The sequence below is a fragment of the Cynocephalus volans genome, chromosome 2 (genome assembly GCF_027409185.1).
Source record: "Cynocephalus volans isolate mCynVol1 chromosome 2, mCynVol1.pri, whole genome shotgun sequence".
NCBI lineage: Eukaryota > Metazoa > Chordata > Mammalia > Dermoptera > Cynocephalidae > Cynocephalus > Cynocephalus volans.
The window spans coordinates 132,779,600-132,803,117 of NC_084461.1; the positions used below are offsets into that span (position 1 = coordinate 132,779,600).

At 53.5% G+C, this 23,518-nt stretch overlaps 1 protein-coding gene and 1 pseudogene across 3 annotated transcripts in view; both read right to left on the reverse strand.

Annotated features, from left to right (window-relative positions):
- PDGFRB (platelet derived growth factor receptor beta) overlaps positions 1–23,518 on the reverse strand; it is a 38,112-nt gene that overhangs the window by 8,901 nt on the left and 5,693 nt on the right. Inside the window, exons 2-14 of one of the 3 annotated variants that reach the window (XM_063085727.1) lie at positions 12,889–12,934; positions 11,391–11,714; positions 10,189–10,455; positions 9,326–9,453; positions 9,034–9,208; positions 8,234–8,426; positions 7,444–7,559; positions 6,033–6,156; positions 5,233–5,444; positions 2,547–2,641; positions 1,456–1,588; positions 786–890; positions 318–428 (exon numbers count right to left, since the gene is read on the reverse strand). In XM_063085727.1, the coding sequence (XP_062941797.1) occupies positions 318–428; positions 786–890; positions 1,456–1,588; positions 2,547–2,641; positions 5,233–5,444; positions 6,033–6,156; positions 7,444–7,559; positions 8,234–8,426; positions 9,034–9,208; positions 9,326–9,453; positions 10,189–10,455; positions 11,391–11,714; positions 12,889–12,928 (2,023 nt within the window). In that variant the 5' untranslated portion in view covers positions 12,929–12,934. Of the gene's footprint in view, positions 1–317; positions 429–785; positions 891–1,455; positions 1,589–2,546; positions 2,642–5,232; positions 5,448–6,032; positions 6,157–7,443; positions 7,560–8,233; positions 8,427–9,033; positions 9,209–9,325; positions 9,454–10,154; positions 10,456–11,390; positions 11,715–12,888; positions 12,935–23,518 lie in introns of those variants that run through there. The other 2 variants (XM_063085726.1, XM_063085728.1) reach the window with 2 other exon arrangements.
- LOC134371263 (small nucleolar RNA U3) lies at positions 10,693–10,782 on the reverse strand (annotated as a pseudogene).

Genomic DNA, 23,518 nt, shown 5'->3' on the forward strand with positions numbered 1-23,518 from the left:
GTCTCCGATGGTGGGTATATAACTCATCTCAGTGTCATGTGAGCTGTTATTAGTTTTCAAAATGTATTGAGAAAATTTAAAACCGTCAGAGGACACCTTGATTTGGAAACCGCTGGGACTGGTGACCTGAAGAATGCTTTGGCTGTGAAGGTGCTGTGATTTTGTGAGTTTCTAAATTCCAAACCCATCTAGGACTGTGAAGTGGGGGCATGCACCCTACAGCTGGAGTGTCCTGTTGTCTGTGGACCGAGAGGGGCAGGGAGGGGCTGGGCCTTGGCCATCTGTCCCAGAGTCCTCGGGGCGAGGAGATTTGGTACCTCCTTTGGTGCAGGCCCCCAGCAGGTTGACCACATTCAGGTGGGGCCCGAGGTGACTCATGATCTTCAGCTCTGACATGAGGGCTTGCTTCTCACTGCTGCGGGCTGTGGCTGAGGAAGGGGGATCCTCAGGCCAGGCCTGGCCACTGAGCCTCTAGGGAGGCCCCATCGGAGCCTGTTCTGGCTCTTCTGCCCACCCTGTGCTGTGAGACCCGGGTGGCCTAGGGTGGAGAGAACCCACACTCGGGGGAAGAGAAGGAGGAAGGAGGAAGGGGGAGGCGGAGGAAGGGGGAGGGAGCAGGCAGGGCCAAGGAACCCTCTTTCCCAAACCAGAATCAGGAGCTGTGCTGGTTGCAGCGTGACCGCACTTCTTTGCCCAGCGAGTGAGAATCAGGCTGCTCTGGGAGAGGCTGAATGCAGGGGGAAGTGCAGGGGAGAGGAGGGGCCCAGATGTGAGGGAGGACTCACATTTCAGCATCTTGACAGCCACTTTCATTGTGGCCTGCGAATGGCTCAGGCCATGAGCCGTGGCCTCCACCACCTGCCCAAAGGCCCCGGAGCCGAGGGTGCGTCCTGGGGTAGAGATGATCCCTCAGCTCTTGGCTCACCAGGAGGCTGCATCCCCCACCCAAGGGTGGGGAAGAGCCATTCTCTTAGGTCAACTTAGACATCCCTCAAACCACCTCAGACTTAAGGTGTTCTCCTCAAGGGGGCTCTTAAAACCACAATGCTTCCTGGTCCTTCCTGGCATCTCATCTAAGTCCTGCCTGCTTTCTGCCACATCTTTAGTCTCTGGAAGCCTTCCTCCCTACCCAGGGGAGCACAGCAACTCTGTACCCCTTGGGCCTCCCAAGCTAGACTAAGCTCAGGCCTTGCACTCAGCCTACCCTTAATACTTCCTCTTTTGCCACAAAGGGGTCCATCTCATAGTCACAGGATCATAGGACCTCAAGGTTGGGCAGTCCCCCAGGGGTCATCTTGTCCTCACTATACAGAGTGGGAGACTGAGGGCCAGAGAAGACAAGACACCAGCCCTAGGTCTCATAGCTAGCCATGGCAAGGCTGGGACCAGACCTCAGATGGTCTTCCCACCTGCCTTGAGTCCCCACACTGCCATGTGAGGCCTCCCGGGACTGACCAAGCACAAGCTGGTCCCGCGGAAGCTCCCACGTGGAGTCATAGGGCAGCTGCATGGGGTCCACGTAGATGTACTCATGGCCATCAGAGCTCACGGACTCGATCACCTTCCACCGGATCTCGTAGCGTGGCTTCTGTAGGACCAACACCAGCAATGAATCATCAGGGGGGTCTTTGGCCTTGAGGTCCACTAGGTCCAGCCCCTTCTAAGACAGATGGGGCTGGAGACCCTGAGGCCCAGAGATGGGGCATATCTGAAGTCACACAGCAAGTGATCAACTGAGCCAAGGCCTTCATGGGCTCAGAGGGAACAGGAACCAAGGGGCCCCAGCTGGAGGGTGGCAGGAGAGCCTTCAGGATTTGGCAGGCTGAGGAATAGTTGATGGCAAGAGCCTGGTTCATCAGCTTCTCTCAGAGCCTCACCTGCTCCTCAGATGGAAGTAGAGGATCAGGCAGCCCTGGAAACTGACACAAGGTAGGGGTACTCCGCTGGATGTGGGCGGCCCCTCCCCATGCCGGGTCAGTCACAGAGGGAATCTCAGAAAGATGTAACCTTAGCATGTTGGAATCATAGGATGCTGGAATCACAGGACTGGAATTTTAGGATGATAGAATCATGGGGTGCTGTAATCCTAATTCAGGAATCTTAACATGTTGGAATTACAGAATGGTGAAATCTCAGAAAATTTGAACTTTGACTTTGAAATTACAGATTAATAGACTCAGAATGCATTTCAGAAGAAGCACAGGAGTCTCCACGGGTTAGAGTTGCAAGTATCCTGGAGCCCATGCAGTCTACCCCAAAGGTGCCATGCCCTGTGCCTGGGATGAGCAGGGAGGATGCCTGAGCAGGAACCATGATTGAGGGACACAGCGGAGTCAGGGAACCCTAGATAGCTTGGACCCGTGTCAGCCCACGCTGCAGGGGATGGAGGCAGTTCAGACACCCAGTGTCACTCTACGTAATCTCCTACCTGAGCTCCATGCTGGGCCCTGCATGTGGCCAGATCATGCAGTATTCAAGGAGGGCAGGGGGGTCCATGCAAAAAAATATATGCCAAAGTGCACCCATGAGGCCAGGGTGAGGCTTACCTTCTGCCAAAGCATGATGAGGATGATGAGGGAGATGATGGTGAGGACCACCAAGGCCAGAATGGCTGAGATGACCACCACCTTGAAGGGCAGGGCTGGAGGCAGAGACAAGAGCAGGCCATAAGCAAATAGGGTGCTTGGCAGCCACCCTCTCCTCACCCCACCTCTGGCATCACAAATCCTCCGGACCCGTCCTGCCCCGAATGGAAACCCCTCCACCTCCCCAACAGCCTATGATGTCAGATCCTAAGCCTCTTCCTCTGAGTTACACTTTCAGCCTCTCCTATAAACACCCCTGCCCCTCAGTAACTCCCCCAGCTCAGATCACTGCCAGCCTCCACATCCATTCAGCTCTTCTTGCCAGTCTGGCCTTTCTGTCATTGCTCTAGACTGGATGCAAGATCCTTCTCTGGGCTCCTGCCCATTGCCTGGACCTCCCATCAGACCATGAACCTCTCAGGCAGGGCTGTGGCTCACCTCTCCTCATGACCTTGTTGGGGCTGTCACAGCTAGGTCAGAGCTCTAAGTTCCATGGCCGACCGAGTGGCCAATGGACTAAGTGAGTGACCACCAACGGAGCAGTAGACTGAGCTCCCATAGCCTGATGAATCCGGACTGCAAAAAGGAGCCTGCTTCCTCCACAGTTTCACCCAAGGGCCCAGCAGGGGTTGGGGTAGTGACGGTAGTTATAAAGTGCATCCACCAGGGCACTGGGTTAAGTGAGCAGGGCTAAAACGGGGGCCCCCAAGACCTGAGTCTCCTCTACCCCAAGGGCCCAGCCTCTTCTCTGCACAGCTTCCTATTCCTTCCCACTCCCTCCCTATTCACCTCTGACCAGGCCCTCATCTCCCCTGCCCTGCCCCACCGGCCACCCTGGGAACTTGGTCCCTCCTCCTGTCCCCCACCTGCCCTTCTCTGCTCTCCAGGGAGCCTTATCCCGCCTCCTCCTTTGGGTCCCAGACCAACATCACTCTCTTCTCCCTCTGCCCCCCAGCCACACATCCCAGTCCCAGGGAGGAATTTCCCAGAAGCCTGCATTTTCTAGGGAGCCATCTCTGAGTGAAAAGAGGAGTCTCATGTAGTCATCCCAGCTAGTGCCTGGCTTCTCCCTCAGGGGTCACAAGAAAAGCTTACTTTGGCCTTGCTCAGAGCTGGGCTGCAGGTCAGGCTGCCCACACTGTCTGCCCAGATACCCACTTGCTCAGGGACATGTGTGCACGTGTGGGAGTATGGGTGCGATAAGGCTATTTTAAAAAACTGCCCATCTACCACAAGCCAAGGGACAGGAGGCAGGTCTGTGTCCCGACCTGCATGTGCATGTCCAAGCCCACGGATCTGCTTGGGTGTACACACAGGTGTGTCCCAAACACCTTGCTGGTCTTTGGAGCCCTGCTTGCTCTGGCTTCTGCCAACCCCTGTAGTCCCATCCTTTACCACTTCCTTCCGCTTTATCCCCCACCCCCAACCCCTAAATAGACACACACTCTATGCTCCAGTCAGGTTGAATGCCTTTAAATTCTTGAAGTCTACTTTGCATCTGGGCTTTTGCACAGGGCATTCCCTCTGACTAGAACACCATTCCTTACTGGCTTAACTCCTAGTTATCTTTCAGGTTCTGACCTAAAGGATCCTTTTTCCAGGACATTTTCCTGAATCTCACAGCTGGGACTGCGACCCCTTCTCCCTCCAGTCTCTCCCCCCAAAGTGATGATCCCCAGTGGAACTGCCTAGTTCCTGGCTGCTTCCTCTCTGGACTGGACTGCGGGGAATAGGAAGGCAGGCAGGGCTGGGCCCTTTGGCCTCTATACCTCCAGTGAGAAGCTGGGTCCCTATGACTATTTATTGAGTGAGGAAACAGGTGAATAAATGAAATACATGCATACAGTACATACACGCACAGGGATGTGCAAAAGTATTCAGGCACTGGTAGGCATTGCTCACATGTACAAGAATTACACAAGTATATGTACCTGCTAAAAGACATACATTATACAGCAGGCATATGTGTATGGGGATTGTGCTTGCATGCTTTTCCAGAAAGGTGTGCAATTACATGTTTACAGACATGCACTATGCCAGTTTGCACACATACACAGGAATTGTACGTGGATTGTTTGTACAAGTATGGGGATTCTGCACCCACATGCACATACATACAGACATACATACTCTGTAGGTTTATACACGTCTGAGGCTGGGTATGTTCACATACATAGCTTACCAACATACACTCAGTGGGCTTACACACATGGACAGGCATTGTGCATGCTTGAGTATATGCTTGCAGACATACTCTTACAGAGTACATGCTTACAGACACACGCTGGCTTTACTGGCGTATATGGGGATTGGGCACTTTTCAGTACATAGTTTACAAATCTACAGATGGAGGGTTTGCATCTGTGTGCAAGGATCAGGCATGCTTATGTACAGGGCTCATGATATACATACAGTTTACATACACTACACATAAGTGCTATTCATAGCCATGGTTTATAGACTTGTGTTTGTACATGTGTGCTCATATTGTGTTTTGTGTATGTGCACAGGAACTCATGCTGTTGGGTTTCATAGTGCTCCTGTGTACCCACAAGCATGCTGACTCTCTTGGCCTACTGTGAGCACAGGGGTACAGTCCCAAGTACGGTTGGGGTTGTCAGGGGACCGCTGAGGCTGGGGGACTCACAATGTGGCACCACGGTGACCTCCTGAGCATCCTGGCCCAGCAGATTGCGCAGAGTGCAACGCACCGACAGTGGCTGATCCACATGGCGCAGGCGCAGCGTGCTCACCACCTCGAACTCCTGCTCCTCTGCCCAATATGTCACGTTAGTTTCTAGCTGGCTCTCCTCCTCAGAACTGTTCCCCAGGGGTGTGGGTGGCAGCTGGCGTGGACACCTGCTGGAAGAGCCAGTGGGGTCAGTTTTCAGCCCCTTTCCTATTCAGACAGGGAAACTGAGGCCAAAAGCAGGCAGCGCCGTGGAGTGGTGGTAGAAGGAGGTAGGACGTGTCAAATCCCTGCTGCCTCCTACTGCCTGGTCTGAGCATGTTCCTCCTGTGGTCCATAGACTGACCGGCAGAGGGCGCTCCTATCCCAGAACTGAGAGCCCTGTATTGCAAAATCCATTCTTCTCATTTGACCCCCAGGGTCACACTGTGTCAGGGGTAGAGGCAGAACCTGAACTCAATTCTGCATCTGTCCACTACACTAGAATCAACCCTGACCAAGGGTGCAGAACAGATCTACCGGGTGGATGGGGTCTCTGGAGCACAGACCCTGCATTGTGCTGAGCCAAGAACAGCCCAGGGATCAAGATAAGGAAAAGGGACAATTTAGGTCATGCAGAGCATTTCCAAGGAGGTGGTGGATGTAGCTCTAGCCTGGAACAACGTGCCCAGAGGAAGGGGCTAGACTAGATAACCTTCACTGGGTCCTTCTAGGCAGCTGTGGGACCCCTGGAAAACTGAGGCCTGGGATCTGCTCACCTTTTGAGGTCTTTGCAGGTAGACCAGGTGATGTTTGGCTGGGGCATGCCCCGGCCACGACAGCGCACTGTCTGCTCTCCGCTGGCAGGGTGGCTCTCACTCAGCTCCAGCACACGGACAGGGACTACATGGAGAGGATCAGGAGATGGGGAGGTCAGACAGACAGTCAACAGGAAAGGCCCTCAAGGGAGGACCTGTCCCACAGTCTCCCTTGCGGGGTGCAGGACTACAGACTGCAGGTGAACACTAAATACCAGCACTCAAAGTGTGAAAACTGATGGATTCCCCTTCTGAGTACTTCAAAGGGAGAGCCTCAGTAGGGTGCTATTCTGTCTTTAACACCTCTCTGAGACGTGCTAATCTTCCCTTTTAACAAAGAGAGAGCATGCCTCAAACTCAAAACCCTGGGCAGCCAAGCTCATGAAGTTAGAATTTAATAGTATTGTTTTGTTTTATCTGAGTTTATTTTAGTGGTCGCTTTATATTTATGACATGTGACGTTGATTTTCCATCTACAACTGAGAGGTTAAATTTTGTCTTTCAAAATAAATTTATTTTTAGAAAGTCAACTGACAAAACATTAAGTCATTATCATGTCATTACTCTGCTCAAAAGTCTGCAGTGGCTCTTCATTTCAGTCATGGTAAATACCAGGTAAAAGCCAAAGCCTCTACCAGGCCCACAGGGACCTACACTACCTCCCCACCCCTCTCTACCTCGTCTCTTCTCTGACCCCATCTCCCACCACTCTTCTCCCTCTGGCCATGCAGGCCTTTCTGCCATAACTCTGGCCCTTGCATTGCATGGGGTGTCCTTTCCCCAAACATCTACTTGGCTAATGCCCTCACCTACTTCAAGTCTTCATGCAAATGTCAACTCCTCAATGGAGGCCAACCCTGATCATCATTTTTAAAAGTGCAACCCTCACTGCCCCACGCACCCAGCACTCTCAATCCTACCTACCGTGCCTTTTTTTTCTCCCACAGTGCTTGTTACCTTCTAACCTATGTAATTTGCTGGAGTTTCTCCTCCTACTGTTTAATGTTTGTCTTCCCTCACTAGGATGCAAGGTGCACAAAGGCAGGGCCTTAAGAATCCTGAACAGACTGGCATATTGTAGTTGCTCAGTAAATATCTATTGAATTAATAGTGCAGTATAAGTGGTATGTGAAAAGGAAAAGTCATGGCATTGGTACATGAATGTCTAAGGTTTTGGAAACATCAATCTAACCCAATAGCCTTCTTGTACAGCTGGGGAAACTGAGGCCCAGAGAGGGGACATGCCAGATTCACAAGGCATTGTATCAGTGGCCTAGAACCCAGCTTCCTGAGTTCCAGGCTCTTTCTCCAGCTCCTCCTACAGGTGGAAGGGGAAGGAGAAGGGAAATAGGGACAGGGTTGGGATCCTCACCATTGACCTGCAGCTGAAAGGAGAGCTGGGCCTCAGCGTCCTCATGGAAGGCCCGCATGGTGTAACGGCCAGCCTCTGCCACCTTCACCCGCACCAATGTCAGCTCTGACACGTACCTGGGGAGTAAGACAGGCCAGGAGACCCAGCTGTCAGAGCTGGAAGAACTCACAGCCGTCCCCACCCTCCCTGTATGGACAGGAAAAACAAGGCCCAGGGAGGATAAGGGGCTTGCCAAGGTCACAAGGTGTCAGTAGCAGAGCCAGGACTCAAACTCAGTCTCCTGAATCCCCACCCATAGGCAGTTCCACTGAGCCAAGTGGGAGGCTTGGGAGGGATTGTCAAGGGAGGGGGGAGCCCTTTTTACTTCACCCTCCACTTCTCATCCCCTGCACAAAGGCCTGACACTGCTTTATCGGAACATATCACAAGCTCTGTCTGCTAATCTCTAGCCTCAGAACTATCACAGGTGGCAATGAGCGGACTGCCTGGCACCCTCTTCCTCAATCATCTGGCCTTTTTCTTCTTGGCACCTGCCTGCTGGCTCGACCCATCACAAGGATAACTAAACATCTGGGTGATCATGTTTCCCCATTAGACCACAAGCTCTAGGAGCAATGGAACTCTCTGTTGTGGTCGCTGCAGCATCCCCAGCACCTGGCATGGTGCCTGGCACATAGTAGGCTCTCAGGAAAGATGGGCCTAGGTTTGCCGAGTAGCTGAAAGCCATGGGCTGCCTAGGGGCTGCAAAGACCAGTAGCTTCAAAAATGGAGTGGGCGAATGGCTGCTCACCAGGTCTCCGACACATTGCGTGTGGACAAGGCGATCTCGCCGGCACTGCTGTCGCCCAAGGTGCGGTTGTCCTTGAACCACAGGACGGTGGGTGGTGGGTAAGCCTCGAACATCACCTGCAGTGTCCTGCTCCTGTGCAACTCAGCGAATTGTAGAGCATCCACTTCTCCCAGCAGCCGCACGTATCCGCTTTCTGCGAGGGGTGGCCGTCAGGGGCGGGGCCCTGGGGGCGGGACTATGCCCAGCCACCAATGGGGCTGTGCCTCCCTGGGCCAGGGCTCCTAGGGGCGGGGCATCAACTGAATGCTAAAGGTGCCCAGTCTTCTGGGCGCGGGGCTGTAGGCTTTAGGAACCCAACCAGCGGTGGAGTTTTGGGACCTGGGGTTGAAGTTGGGACCAGGACTGGAGCAAGGGGCTGATGTTGATGTTGGGGCCGGCTCTGAGGTTGGGGCTAGAGTTGTAATTCTCTATTCTGGCTCAATATGGTGGCTGAAGTAAATTGGAGACTGGGGATAACGCTGAGGTTGAATTTGGGGATGGGGCTGCCTAGGCCTGAGGTGGCCGTTGGGATTAGAAATCAGGTAGGGGCTTGGGGTTCTGGCTAGGTGGAAAGTCTAGGTTAGGGTTAAGGTTGGATTTGGGGCTGACATTGCACTTTGGTTTGGGTTTATCCCAGAATGGGGCTTTGGTTGGCACAGAGGCTAGGAGTAGACTGGACTGTAGCTGGCTGTACCCCATGGCTGTGACAGAGTCTGGGTCCAGCTCGGATTGGGGGTTGAGGTTGAGCCCAAGACACGCACCGACCACAGTGACATTGATGGCCTTTTCATCTTGACGGTCGTACACACTCTCTGACACATTGCAGATGTAGGTCCCTGAGTCGCCCAGCTCAGCATTGGGGATGTGCAGGCTGGAGCGAATGTGGTAGGGAACATCTAAGGGGAAGTCGGTCACTGGCTGCACCAGCCGCCCACTCTGCAGGTAGAGGTAGGGCAGATCCCCCAAATCAGGAAGGGTCCATGGAAATCAATCTGTAAGCCAAGATATTCCATCCCTGCTCAGTCCCGCCTCCAACCCCTGGCTCAGCATTACCTCCATGCGGGGGTACGTCCATTCAAACTTGACCACCTCGTTCCCGATCACAATGCACATGATGGTGATGTTCTCGCCCTGGCGGACCACAGTCTGCACTGCGTTCACTGAGATATTCATGGATGACACTGGTGAAGAAAGATTGGCTTAGGGCTGGGGAAGTCACCACTAGCCACCAGCTCTTTAACTTGGGGATGGGATAGTAGTCCAGAGAGGAAAGGGATGACTGGTGTGGAAGATGCATTCATTTGACAAATATTTATTGAATACCTACTATATGCCAAGCACCATTCTAGGTAAAACTATAGCAATGAATATGACAGACAAAGTCTCTGTCCTCCTGGAACTGAAATTCTAGAAGAGATGAGTCTGGAAATCAAAGTACTATTTGGGGGCCTAAGTACAGGAGAAACTTTTTGAGCACATACTATGTGCTAGGTACCTTCCATCTTTTGTTTTATTTAATCTTCTCAATAATCCCATGAGGAAGACAGTCATTATTATTCTCTCTTATGGAGGAACAAGTAGGATCAGAGAGATTCTGTGCCGTGTGCAAAGTCATTCCGAATGGAAGTGGTAGAGCTGGGATTCAAATCCAACTAGCTCCAAAGCCTGTGCCTTTGCCTACTGCATTATACAGCCTAGCTCTGCCACTAACATACTCCATGACCATGGCAAACTCCATTCTCTCTCTGAATCTGTTTCCTCATCTGTTAAACAGGGAAAACACTATGTCCTTTCCAAGGCTATAGTAAAAATCCAATGATAAATGGAGTTGTACATTATGTAAACTGTATAGGGCTATGCCTCTGTAAAGGGTTATACTTGCCTCTGCTGAGCATCAGGCCAGAAAGGGGGCTCACCCTGGAGGCTGTAGACATAGTAGACATCGGAATCCACCTCCCTGTCCCCGATGGTGGTTTTGCAGATGTAGGACTTGTCCTCCAAGGTACCAGAGAAGCCACGTTGGTGGTCATAGGGAATAGGCAGGGGGGCATCGTCTTTCTTCTCGTGCAGTGTCACCACCAGTTGTGGGTCTGTCACTCGGCATGGAATTGTGATCTCACTTACTTCCGTGAGAAAGATGAATAGATCCTCAGGTTCATTAGGGAGGAAGCCCATGGTGGGATCTGTCGGGGGCAGAGGGGGACAGGAAACCAAGAATGAGAATCAGGGGAACTGGGTTTCTGGCTATCCCTTGAATTGCCATGTAACTTTGAGCAAGTCTCTTCCTCCCTCTGGTCCTCAATCTCCTTATTACAGAATAAGGATGCTCCTGTGGTTTGAATGTTCCCTCCAAAACTCACATTGAAATTTAATTGTCATTGTAACAGTATGACAAGGGAGGACCTTTAAGAGGTGTTAGGCCCTGAGAATTCCACCCTCCTGGGTGAGATTGGTGCCATTGCAGAAGGGTAAGTTCAAACTATAGAAATGATCCCTGAAAGTATAGTCTTCAGAAGGGTAAGTTCAGCCCCCTCTTGCCCTCCCTTGCTCTCTTGCCTTTCTGCATAATGGAATTATGCAGCAAGAAGTCCCAGGCCAGACACCAGTTCCTTGATCTTAGATTTCCCAGCCTCCAGAACTGTGAGCCAATAAATTTTTGTTCATTGTATATTACCCAGTCTCAGATATTCTGGTATAGCAGCAAAAACGGACTAAGACAGATGCTCTCAGAGGTCCTTCCAGCTCTAACATTTGACATTGACAGTGCCATGGTGAGAAAGAAGACAAACCACAAGTTGACGCACAGCTGGTACTTGGAGCTTGGAGAATAGGGAAGATGGGACGTGGGGGCCGAGAGGGAGCAGATTGGAACTGGCTGAGAATACAGAGTTCTTGGGAGGCAGGAATGGGGTGGGCTGGCAGGGAGCAGATAGATATCCAGACCAAGGGATGGGAATGAAAACACTCCTGGACTGAGCCAAGCTGGATTCCATGACTTGTCTGTGTCTCTAAGATGGCTACATTTCACAACGTCTCTAAAGCACTCCCTGAGCTTCCCCCAGTGCCCTCAGTCAAGAAGAGGGGTAAGGGAGTGGGCTCACAGGTTGGGGGCCCTTACCTGGCACAAAGATGTAGATCCGTTTCTGCTCACTGAGCTCTAGCCCATGGGAGCCATTATAGGTGCAAACGTATTCCCCTGTGTCCAGCCCAGTGACATTGGCCAGTGTCAGTATGCTGTAGAAGGTGCCGTTCTGTGTTTCAGCCATTTCCTGCAGGGATTCCTGGGATATCCGTTCCCACACCACAGGAGCTGAACCCAAGCAGGTCAGAACCAAGGTGCTGGAGATATTGAGGACAAGCTCTGGCTCCGGGGGTATGATGACCAGTCCCTGAGAGGCTTGTGGTCCCAGCAGCAACAGCAGGGGCAGCAACAGCAACTGGCCTTTGGCAGAGGAAGTAGCAGATGTCAAGGCACAGGGGCCTCAGCACCCCTCCCAGAGCTGCCCCTGGGGGATGTCATGGATGCACAGCCCCCGAATCGTTGAAGAACACACCTCCTTTATCCAACATAGACTGGAACCCTCCACCTGTGATTCTGGGACCTGCTCACTCACTGCCAGGCCTCTAGGGACACCTTCTGGCCTCCTGTCTCATCCCTTTAGACCCCCAGCCTCTGAGTCCTTCAGCAGTGCTGTGCTACAGCTGCAGGCACGAGAAGGAGTCAGGAAATCCTCGGGAAGCAATTCCCAGGATTCCAGTTCCTGCATTACTTCCCAGGTCACTTTCTGAGCCTCTTTCCTGCAGCTGCCCTCAGCTGCCCAAATTCTTCCAAAGCTCAGAGGTGGTTCTGCATGGGAGGGGTGTGGGAGATAGGGGCTCAGATAGCTCAGAGTTGGGGCAGACTGGGGCAGGAGAGCCACTGAGGCCTCTGGAGGGTGGAGGGGACTGGGGATGGGGTGTGTGTGTCAAGTGATTGGTTCCCCCATGACATCCCCTGGGAAAGGATTTTGTAAACCACACCCTCCATATTCCCTGGTGATGAAAATCAGGAGGGATCTAGACAGGTGGGTGGTCAGTCAGCCAGTCTGTATGACAATAGTCTGTTAGGCAGGCTGTAGGCTAGTCACTGATTGCTTGGTCAGCCACCCAGGCCCTGGAGAGCCGAAGGTATGTACGAAAGGCAGGTAATGGCAGGAGTGAAGGGAGGAGTGTGCTAAGAGAAACCCACTGAGGACCTGGGGGCTCTCAGCCAATGAGAGGGCTGGGCAGAAGAGGGGAGCCACAGGCTGGGACCAGGCCAGACGGCCAGAGTGAGGAAAGAGGGGAAGCCAGGGATGACTGCTAGAGGGTGGGGCGGGGTATGGAGGGCCAAGCAAAGGATTTGAGCTCATGGTTCTGGACAAGCAGGTATCCACTGAAGGTTTCTGAGATGATGGGTGGGCAGTCAAAGGAGGCATCCACAGAGACTCACTGGAAACACAAGACATTGAGGCTCCAGAACACAGCAGTGTTGCTGGACTCTCATGCCTTTGTGCTAGCATGCACCACTCCTGCCAGCTCCACGGTCCTGCTTAGTGCCTCCCCAGGGCCCCTACCCCTGCTCCCAGTCCACCTACCTTTGAGGACCAGAGTTGGCATCACACCCGGAAGCTTCATGGTATCCTGCAGAATTAAACAGGGGTCAGGGCCCAGGGTGGGCCGATGCAGTGTCAGGGCCCATCTTAGCACCTGGCTCCTGCAGAGTAAGCCTCAGCTTGGGCCACCCAGCCTCCGTGTTCATGGGGCTAAAGTCAAAGGCCACTGTGTCCTGAGGCTGAGAGGGTACTCATGACCAAAGGACCCTCTCCCCTCTGTACTGGGCTCAGCCTCAGGGTGCCTAGACCCTGCTTTGGCTCTGCAGTAATTTTCATGTGGCCTGGCTGAGGCCCCTGCCTCTCTCTGGGCCTTACTTCCCTTGTATGTATAGTGGGGATGGGGTGTTGGGCTGGATAATGTCCAGGGGCCCGCCAGCTCTGACAGCCCGTCCTCCGGGTGACAGTTCCAATACCAGGCTCTTATCTGCCAGGACAAATATTTGGGAAAGTGCAATGAAAGGCCTGGGGGAGAGGGAGGGAGTAAGCCAGAACCCAGAGAACTCCCGCAGCTTCACAAGCACAACAGGAAATGGAGGCAACTGTGGGAAGGGAAGCGGGGGAGTCAGAACTGTGGAATGTGGGGGTGGGCCTGACCCCCTTTCCTCAGCCCGGAGTAGCACGGGGGGCCCAAGGGAGAGGGTCCAGGGGCTGGGCCCGGGAGAGGTCCCACAGAAGAGCAAGGCTTTGAAGATTTTTGGAGACCACTGAAGCCAAGCTCCTCACCCCCAAGCTTTTTCCCCATGGGGAAACTGAGGCTCTGAGAGAGAAAGAAGTTTGCCCAAGTTTCCATAGCAGAGCTTGTCTGAGAGGGAGACAAAGAGACCTGGACTGACAGAAGCAGAGAGAGGCAAAGATGCAGAGAGATAGAGGAGATGCATAGAAACACATAGCACCAGAGGAACAAAGAGGCAGAAGCAGGGACACTGCAAGAGACAGACTGGACTGGGTGGGCCTTTGCTCTGTCCCTGCCCTAGGACCCAAATAACCAGCAGTGGCCTGGTATGCCAAGGGTCTGCCTGCAGCATCGACAGGAAGGAGGCCAGAGGTGGATGGGGATCGCGAGCAAGAAATGTGGGAAGTGACCACTGAAGAGGCAACAAGGAGCCTCCTGATGCTGTGGGCTGTGCGCTTCCCTGAGTGGCTGCCCAGCCCGGCCTGTCTCCAAAGACCATGCCCAGCTTGCCCCCCTCTCCCTATCTCACCCCTTTCAGTTTCTAGTCCTGGGCTGGGGGTCCGGGTTTGAGCCCCAGCACGCTACCTCTTGTGCCATCACTATCTCTGTGGCCGTGGTCTCCAGCTCTTCAGGTGGGATGATGGTGAGTGACCCACCTATCAGGCTGCATTCACACGTCAGGGTGGGACAGACCTTGGCCTGTAGACCCCAGGTCCCAGCTCTGCCCAGCACCCCCAGAAGCAATTTGAGCAAATCCCCTCTTCTCCCTGTCTTTCCCCTCCCTTCAGGCCAGCCTGCCTGAGGGTCCCGTTTCTTCCTCTCCCCTCTCCAAATCGCTCCTGACTCAAAGCCCAGCCCTCTGATGCCCCCTCTGCAGCATCCCCCACTACTGTCCCTCCTGCCCCAGCCCCTCCAGCTGGACGCCAGGCCTCCTCGGGCAGGCAGGAGCAGCGCCAAGGCGGAGCCAGCAGCCCCCATGGAGGCCCGTCTGCCCCTCTGTGGGTGCCCCTCTGGCTCTCCCCTTCCTGCCAGAGATCTCAGCCAAAGAAAATCATTAGTGGCAAGGCTGGGGGAGGGGGCCATTTCAGTCTCCCTTCCCCTCCCCTCCTGGCCTCCCTGGCTGGCCACACTGTTTATTATTCTAAAGGAGGAATTTGGCCGGCTGGCCAGGAGAGGGGAGGTCACAACAGCGGGGCTGGCCTGGCTCTGGAAGGCGGACTGGCCATGTGGGCTGGTCCCTCATGGCATGCAATCCCCCAACCCTGCTCCAATGTGGCACTTGGTCCTCTGCCTTCCAGGCCTTCTCCTGCTGGGCCTGGGGCTGGGATGGCTTAAAGTCTCTGAGACTCTGAGCAAAGAGGGACCCTTCTTGAATGGGCAGCAGAGGCCCAGAGAGGTACATAATCATGCCCAGTCACACAGCAAAAAGGCAGATTCAGGCTGTGGGGAGAGGATAGGCTGGACAAAGGACTTCAGGGAGAGTGTAGATGCTTAGGGAGGGTATAGACGCTCCAGGGATCTTGGACTGGTTTCACTCTTTATGAAATGATCCTTTTGGCTCCCCTCACAAGGTTTCTCAGACTTACCACAAAACCTCTCCGGGACTCTGTTTCCCCATCCATACATGGACAGGTTTGGATGGATCATCTCAAAGAGCCATCCTTTGTGACTGGCCACAGAGAAGGTTCTAGTCACCGTTATTCTCATTGGGGTGGTTTGGGGAGGTAGGGGCTCATGAGAAGGAGGGGCTACATTCCTGAGGACAGAGTCACATGAGATTACGTGGATGGAATTCCCCTGACCACTCGATCGCAGACTTGCTGTGTGGGCTTTGACAAATTGTTTCCCACTCTGGGCCTCAGTTTCCCAATCTATACAATTAAGAATTAGGCAACAGTCTTTCAGGTGACTTCCAGCCAAATGAACTGTGTTATGGAACCCCTAGGATATGGCAAGGGGAAGGGTGGCATGGACAACAGTCTAGGGGACCAGGAAGGGTTTAGGGAACCCAGATATGACCTCCTGGGCCATCTTGGGTGACTCCCTGACACTCCCAGTTGTCCACCCAGTGCCTTATGGACCTTCTTGTGCTTCCAGAAGCTGCTGTGTTTCCAGCCAACCCCAGGGGGCAGGGGGGCCTTGCCTGTGACAACTTCTCTTCTTCAGGGGGAGGGCTGTGTTCCAGGGAGGAGCCACCTAGGACATGGGAGTCACAGTCAGGGAGCAGGCACCCTCCCCACCTGCCATACTCTCCTGTCCAGGGAAGCCCCTGAAGCAGAGAGAGGGAGGCAAGCCCTTGAAGAGAGTTCTGCATGCCAGGAAGCCCTCATGATTTCTCCTGTTTTGGCCAGGTTTGAGGGGCAGGTCCAAAGATGGGGTCATTGCCCAGCTCCTCAAGGTGAATCAAAGAAACGCTTTAGGGGGGTGGAGTGAGGACCCCAAGTCCAGGGGAGCAAAGTTAGTATCCCAATTCCGGGGTAGTGGAGTGAGGGCCCCAAGTCCAGCGGTGCATGCTTGAGAGTCATTCTCAGGGCCCCAGCCTTCTCTCCTCTCCCCCCGTACATACAATTCTCCACTCTTTTCCCACCACCTTAATCTAAATAAATCCAGTCCATCTTGGCCACATCCGCCAGCAGCAGCAGCTTCCCTCCCTCGGGGTCCTGAGGCTCCCACGACACAAGCAGGCTGGGGAGGGGGCCCTGCATCACTGCAGGGGTTGCGGGGAGGCCTGTACACGGTGACCACATGTGCACAGCACAGACGCCTGCCTACATGCTTGCTCACATGCTCCTCTGAAACATATACATGTTCAACAGGCTGTGTATGTGCCCATCCCTCACACCGGCACTAAAAGTGCGCACGCCCACACAGAACACACATGCATGCAGCTCTCACCATGCCCAGCACACAGCACAGACTGCTGCCTGGGTGCTCTCCCATGCAATAGATCACATGGGTACCCAGCACATACAATATGCACAGAGCATGTGCACACAGGATCCCAAACTCACCTGAACACACATCCATATGCTGCACAGACAAGGCAGACAGCGACATGTGTGGTGCATTTACTGCACCATTTACTGCATTCTGAGCACTGGACACCTATTGACTCACTTGATCTCATCTCTATGAGGTAGATACAATGATCATTCCCGTTTTATAAGTGGGGAAACTGAGGCAGACAGCACTTAAGAAACTTGCCTAGGAACGCAGAGACAGGCAAGGTACAGCAGAGATTGAAGCACGGCAGTGTGACCCCATGCCGTATGCCACCTGGCTCCCCCACTTCTCTGATCCATGTATGTGTTTGGTTGGGCCTGGCGAGATGGCAGTGGCACTGCTAGAAACAGTTGAAATTGAGATTTATTTAGCTGCAAATCGACAGGACTTGGTGATTGCATATTAGGGGAGCTGGACAGGGAGGTATTGTAGATGAGCCTGCACCCCCGTTTCCAGCTTGGAATACTGGGGTGGGGGTGGGGGTGGTGCATGCGTGTGTGTGTGCTGGGGAATTATGCCATTTTCTTAGGCGAGGATGAGGCCAAAGAGCAGGATTGAGAGCTGCCTCTCAGCAGGTTTAGGAAGTGGAGGTGCCTGTCAGCACTGAGTGGGCAATGAGACACTCAGTCTGGAGGTGAGGAACAGGATGGGCAGAAACAGCAGCGAGATGGGATGGGAGAAGCCCTGCTGCAGGGACGAGGGGGTGCTTGGGGTAGGCCATCTCAGGCAGGGATGCTCTAAATAAACAGGATGGCCCGAGGGAGAAGGAGGCCCAGCCATGGGGTCACAGCGGCAGAATTTTGGAATGTCAGAGCTCCACAGACCTCAGGGATCAACTATCTGATCCAACCACCTTCCTGTGCCCCATTGTACAGGTGAGGAAACTGAGTCTTAGAGAAGGAAGGTGAGCAGTCCCACTGTTTTGGCCTAGGCAAGATGGGCCTCGGTGGTCAATAGGGCACTAAAGCTCACCTGACTGGGCAGCTCCCTGCCTCCAGCCCTCGCTTGGATGTGAGGCTGGTGGCTCAGGACCCATGGTTATGACTACAGCTGCTGCCCCCTCACTCTCCACAGCACTCCCTGTCCTGCCATACAATGGCCTTTGTATCAGTCACTTTCCCTGCACCGTCCCAGCCAGGCAGGGATTGGCTACTGAAACTCAGAGGAGGTGACTCGCTAAGTTGCTGGAGAAAGTGGAACACAGATTCCAGTCTCCTAACCAAGGCTAGTCCTCTCCTACACACCAGGGGCAATTCAAACCCCTGGGACAGACTTCAGAATGGGAGTAAAGGGACCCAAGTTCTAGTCCCAGCTCTGTCCCCCACTTGTAGTACAGCAGTTTCCCTTTATACGTGGGAGATATGTTCCAAGCCCCTCAGTGGATGCCAGAAATGTGTGTGTGTGTGTGTGTGTGTGTGTGTGTATAGAGAGAGTACAGAACCCTATATACGCTGTTTTTTCCTATACATACATACTTAGGATAAAGTTTAATTTATAAATTAGGCACAGTAAGAGATTAAGAACAATAACTAATAATAAAATAGAACAATTATAACAATATGCCAGCATCACTACTCTTGCACTTTGGGGCCATTATTAAGTAAAATAAGGGTTACTTGAACATAAGCACTGCGACACTGCAGCAGTCTGACAGTCATCTGATAACCGAGATGGCTACTAAGTGACTAACAGGCCAGTAGCATATTCATCGTAGAAATGCTGGACAAAGGGATGATTTACATCCAGGGGGCACAGAGCAGGACGGTGCAAGATTTCATCACGTTACTCAGAATGGCTTGCAATTTAAAACTCATGAATTATTTCTGGAATTTTCCATTTGATATTTTTTGACCACAGTAGGCCACGGATAATTGAAACCATGGAAAGCGAAACCACAGATAAGCAGGGGACAACTGAACAGTCCTGCTCCTCTCTGGGCCTCAGTTTCCCCATCTGTACAACGGGGTGGGCAGAGTTGACATGTTGCAGCTCTCAGGACCCTGCTCTGGAAGGCAGCTGAGCTGAGTTGGAATGCTGGGGTGGGGGTGGGGACACTGGGGAGGGGCCCTGCCGGGATGTCATGACTCAGCTCAGAGAAGGCAGCCAGTTCCAGGCCTGGGAGTGTGTGGGGGCAAGAGGCATCTGGAGCCAGAGATGGAGTCCTTTCGCCAGCAGCTAGAGAGTGCAAGAAGGACAGCAGCAGAGCCTGGCCCAGGCAGAGAATCTGGCCTGTGTGGCCTTCCCCATGGACTGAGATGTAGGTGTGATCTTGCAGCATGGGTCAGGGAACCCGCCCGGGTTCTCAGGGATGAGAGCAGGGTCCAGAGGGTGGAGGGCAGTTACTAGTTGGGGGAGGAGAAATCTGGGAAGGGGCTCCCACCTGCCCCCCTCAATCCTATGCCCCACTTCTATCTGTTGGAGAAGGCTCACCACCCCTCTCCTAAACAATGAATCTCCCACAAGCCTCAGGATCACACTGAGGGCTAGAGAGGGTGAGCAACCTGGCCCAAATCACACAGCGATGAAACTTGATCACCAGGCCCAGCTCTCTATGCCAGACTGCTTCTATACACAGGGGGCCTTCATGTTTTCCAGGTACCTATAAAGTCCCCCTGAACAAAGCAGCAGAGATCTGATAAGCTGGGGCCTCCCACAGGCTCTAGCTGTTCTGGAAGTTCAAGTGGATGGAAGAACAGTGCCAGTTCCATGGACTGCCATTCTATCTCTCACCCCCATACCGCCAGCACAGCTTGGTTGCCTCTGGCTGCCCCCCTCTGCTCCTCCTCTCCTGGCTCTTCACTTCCATCTGTCCCCTCTCACCTGTTCTCACACCCAGCCAGAGGAACCTTTTTGAAATGACTCTGTCTGACTCTGTCCCTCCCCTGGTCCATCTGTGGCTCTCCATCACCCCCAGGTAAAGGCCGCTCCCCAGCCCAGCCTTTAAGAACCCCCACACCCTGGCCCTGCACGGCTCCATCAGGACCGATGGAGGAAGGCTGCTGCCCTCCCAGCTCCCTAGGGCCCAAGTCAGGCCCCACACTCGTCACTCACTCTGGGCTCCTCTCCCCATGAGGCCTCCCCAGGGACACAGTGGAAAGAAATGACCTATTTTCTGGAAGTCTAAAATAAAATGAAACATCTGTCTGGAACGGAGCCAGGCTGATAAAGAACGGACTGATCCCCCAGCCTGAGCCCCCTCCGCAGCATGCACCCCTTCACTCACCAGAGTGTGCGTGTGCTTGGGGGAGGGGGAAAGGGCTCAGCTACTTGGAACAGTGCGTGGGAAAGCACTCAGTGTGTGCCTCACGGCCGCTGGGGGCCCAAGGGAGGGGCCCTGGGTCCCCATGAAGGCTGGGAACCAGCCTGAGAAGGAGGTCAGTGAGGGAAGGAGGCCCGCTGCATGCCGCCTGCTGCCTGCCGAACAAGCACATCCTGCCTCCTGTGGCTCCTCTCAGGCCCTCTGCTCAGCCCCTACAGCCTCCAGGCCATATGGCCTGGCTCTGCCCAGGCCCAGTGAATCCCTGGCCCAGAGTTCCTTAGACACCATCTGAGCCCCCAAAAGCCCTTTCAAAAGGAATAGGGACTTAGATAGCCTTGAAAATAACAACAAGAATAATAATAGCTACTTCTGATTTAGTATTTATCAGCCACTAAGGGCTGAGCTCTCTAGTGAATGATCTTGCCCAGTCCTCAGAACAATCCCATGCCACCAGTGCTGCTTCCCCATTTTACAGATGAGGATACTGAAGTGACGTCTTGTGCCCAAGATCAGAGATCTTGCCAAGCGTGGGTCCATTGTTCAATCCTTGGCAGACTGGCTCCAGAGTACACAGGCTCAACACCCATGTGACAGTTTAAAGGGGAGACAGTCACACTACTTTTCACAGAGACCTACATTCTTAGGGCTGGGAGGGCCACACATACTCCTATGTACATATCCCCTTGTCTCTCTGCAACTGCACGCCTCCCGTGACAGGGGTCTCACCACCTCATCTGCAGCCCATTCCATTCCTGGGCAGCTCAGGACCTTCAGAAGTTGGACTATTAGAGAATTTCTTTAGGACAGTGAGCACAATCTGTCTCATTGTGTCCTCTACTATTGGTCCTGCTTCTAGCCACCAGCCAGCCCCCCCTCCCAAGCCCCCACCCCAGGACATCTTTCTTCCCATTCATTTTTCTGATGCCCCCAACCTGAAAAACAAACAAAAGCTCCTACTAATTTGGAGCCAGGCACTCTGCTAAATGAGGTGATCTGGGGATTCTATTTCACCCTAATAACAACCTTTGAAGAGGTTACACTCATTATTCTCATTTCACAGAGGAGGAAACTGAGTCTGTAAGAAGTTTGGTAACTTGCCCAAGGTCACACAATAAGCAATAAGCAAAGGAGCTGAGATGCAGACTCAGGCCAGTCTGACTCCAAAGCCTGTATTCTTAACCACCATGACACTGCCGTCTCCTGCCCAGAAACAGCTCTGTCCACATAGAAATGCCTCCACATGGGGCTCACCCTACTAGGGTCCATACAGAACTCAGGCTCTTGGGGACAGAAGGATCTTCAGAGGTCAGAGTCCTGCCCCTGCCCTCACTGTGGGGCAGTGTGTGCAGAGGGCCTGCCCTGGGTCACCCAGTAACTTGAAAGTCAAGATAGGGACAGAACTCAGGATCTTTCTGCCACTTCACTGCAGAGGCTGAGGGTCAGTGCATAAGGTTGAGGAAAGCCTGGGTCTGGCAGGGGCAGTGCCTAAGCAGGGTCTCTGGGCTGCCTTGAGGCCTGTCCCAAGGGCCTCTGAGATCGAGTGTCCAGGCAGTCAGACTAGGTGTGTGGCCAGCTCTGCCACAGGCCTGCTGTGCTTAGGGTCCAGGCCTGCCCCTGCTGGGGCCCCAGAAACCCTTCCACTGTTCACAGAGGGCTGGGGCCTCTGCAGCTGCAGAGTTCCAGGCCTCCAACATCCCTCGGCTGCCCTCCCTACCCCCCACCCCCCAGAGCCTCATCTCCGGCCGGTGCCATGGCAACGGAGAGCGCCAGGCCCTGGCAGCCAAAGGAGCCCCTGAGAGGGGTCCCAGGCTGAGGCTGGGGAGGGGGGTGCGGCAGGCGCAGACAAGCAAACCTTCTGTTCCCCGGGCTGCTGCCAGCCTGGATAGCCATGAGCTGGGGCGGGGGCCGCAGATAGAATGGGTTCTCAGAGCCAAGTGGGCAGGGGGCAGGCAGTCCTCAGGGCCCGTTCGTACTGACCCATCAGCACGCAGCCTTCCCTCACCAGCCCAGAGCCGCAAATCAGGCAGGGGTAGCTAGCTAACAAGAAAACCTGCCATTAATTGGTGCCAATTACAGGACATTGAGATTCCCCTCAGAGCCCTCCTGGGCAGCAGATCAGGAGGGGAGAAAACTCTCACATTTCATTTACCCTCTCACTTTCCCAGCATTTGTTCTCCCACTCCTTCCTTCAGTCATTCACCCTCTGATTTTCCCATGTGCTGTTACATAGCATCTGTGCCTCAGTTTCCTCACCTGTACATGGAGGCTTGTCACTGAGTTGTTGAGGCTGTTGAAGGAGTTAATAACAGCAAAATGATCAGAACAGGGCCAGCATGCAGCCCTCTGCAAAGTCAGAGGCCATGTTATTATTGTTATTCACTTACTCATGGGAGATAAGTCATTCACCCACTCAGCCTTGAGTGCATAGCTGAGACCCCGCTGGACTAGGCTGGTCAGCAAAGGCATGCGTGTGACAAGTGAGATGGTGTGAGAAAGCCTCTCCCAACAGATTTTCTCAGCAAGGGTAGCTACTGCTATTATTGGTATTGTCGGTGGCACCAACCCTTCCTAGGCACTGAGGCTCAGCGAGGAGGGTCTCATCCCAGCATCTCAGGAATTTAGTGTTCACCCTGGGGCCAGAAGGCAAGTCTAATGACTCCCAGTCCACTGTTTGCACACTATTTCTTTCCCTTACCTTTGTCTTAATCCCCTAATTTGATGTCCCATAAATGAGGAAACCCCCTTAACAATTATCTGGCATCTCTCCAAGTTCCTAACATGGGATTAGGCCTACAGTAGGTGCTCAATAGATGCTTACACAGCATGAGAGATCAAATGGCTAGGTAGGGTTGGCTCTTCTGGTTCTCAGCTCTGGGGCCTCAGCTGACCCCTAGGGAACTGGGATGGGCAGGCAATGGTGACCATTTCCTTCCAGAGAGATGATGGGGACAGACTGGTGGGGACAAAACAGACATGTGGGACTCTGAAGCCAGCAGGCTGTGCCTGATGCCAACCAAGGCAGCAATTCCAGCTTGAAGGCACTTAATCCCTGGTCCAAGCCCCAACTCTAATATTTTGTTAACTGTGTGACCTTGCTGAGTATAACTTCTCTGAGTCAATTCCCTGGAAAGTGGCATGAGACTTCCTTTACCATTGCTGTGAGGGTGAGAGATGATGATGAAAAGCACTTGCTGTATAATAGGTGCTCAGTAAAGAAACTACTATGATTACATGATTATCCCAGTAGGGAGGGGGAGCAGGACTTCCTGAGGGAGGTGGCCTTGAGCTAGGTCTCTGGGGTTTAGTTGAATTCTTTGACAGCGGATGGCAGGGAAGGGTATTCCACAGAGCTCTGTGTGAGTAAAGTTGGGGAGTGGGAGGAGGCAAGGCATCTGAAGAGATGACAGGGAGAAAGCTGATAGACTAGAAATTAGGGCTCTTCAGCAAGAGGCAGGTGATGGGCAAGGAAGGAGGGCAGAGGTAGATGTGGAAAAGGTTGGGGTGCTCGGTAAGGATTTGAGCTTTGACCTGGAGGCACCAGAAAGCCAACTTTTCAGGGCATTCATAGTGATGGTGGGTGGTCAGTGATAATGCTGTAAGTCCAAGCACTCAGTGGGGGTCTCCACACAGGAGAGCGACGTGAGCAGGCTGGCATTTTGTGGGAAGCTGTGCATTAA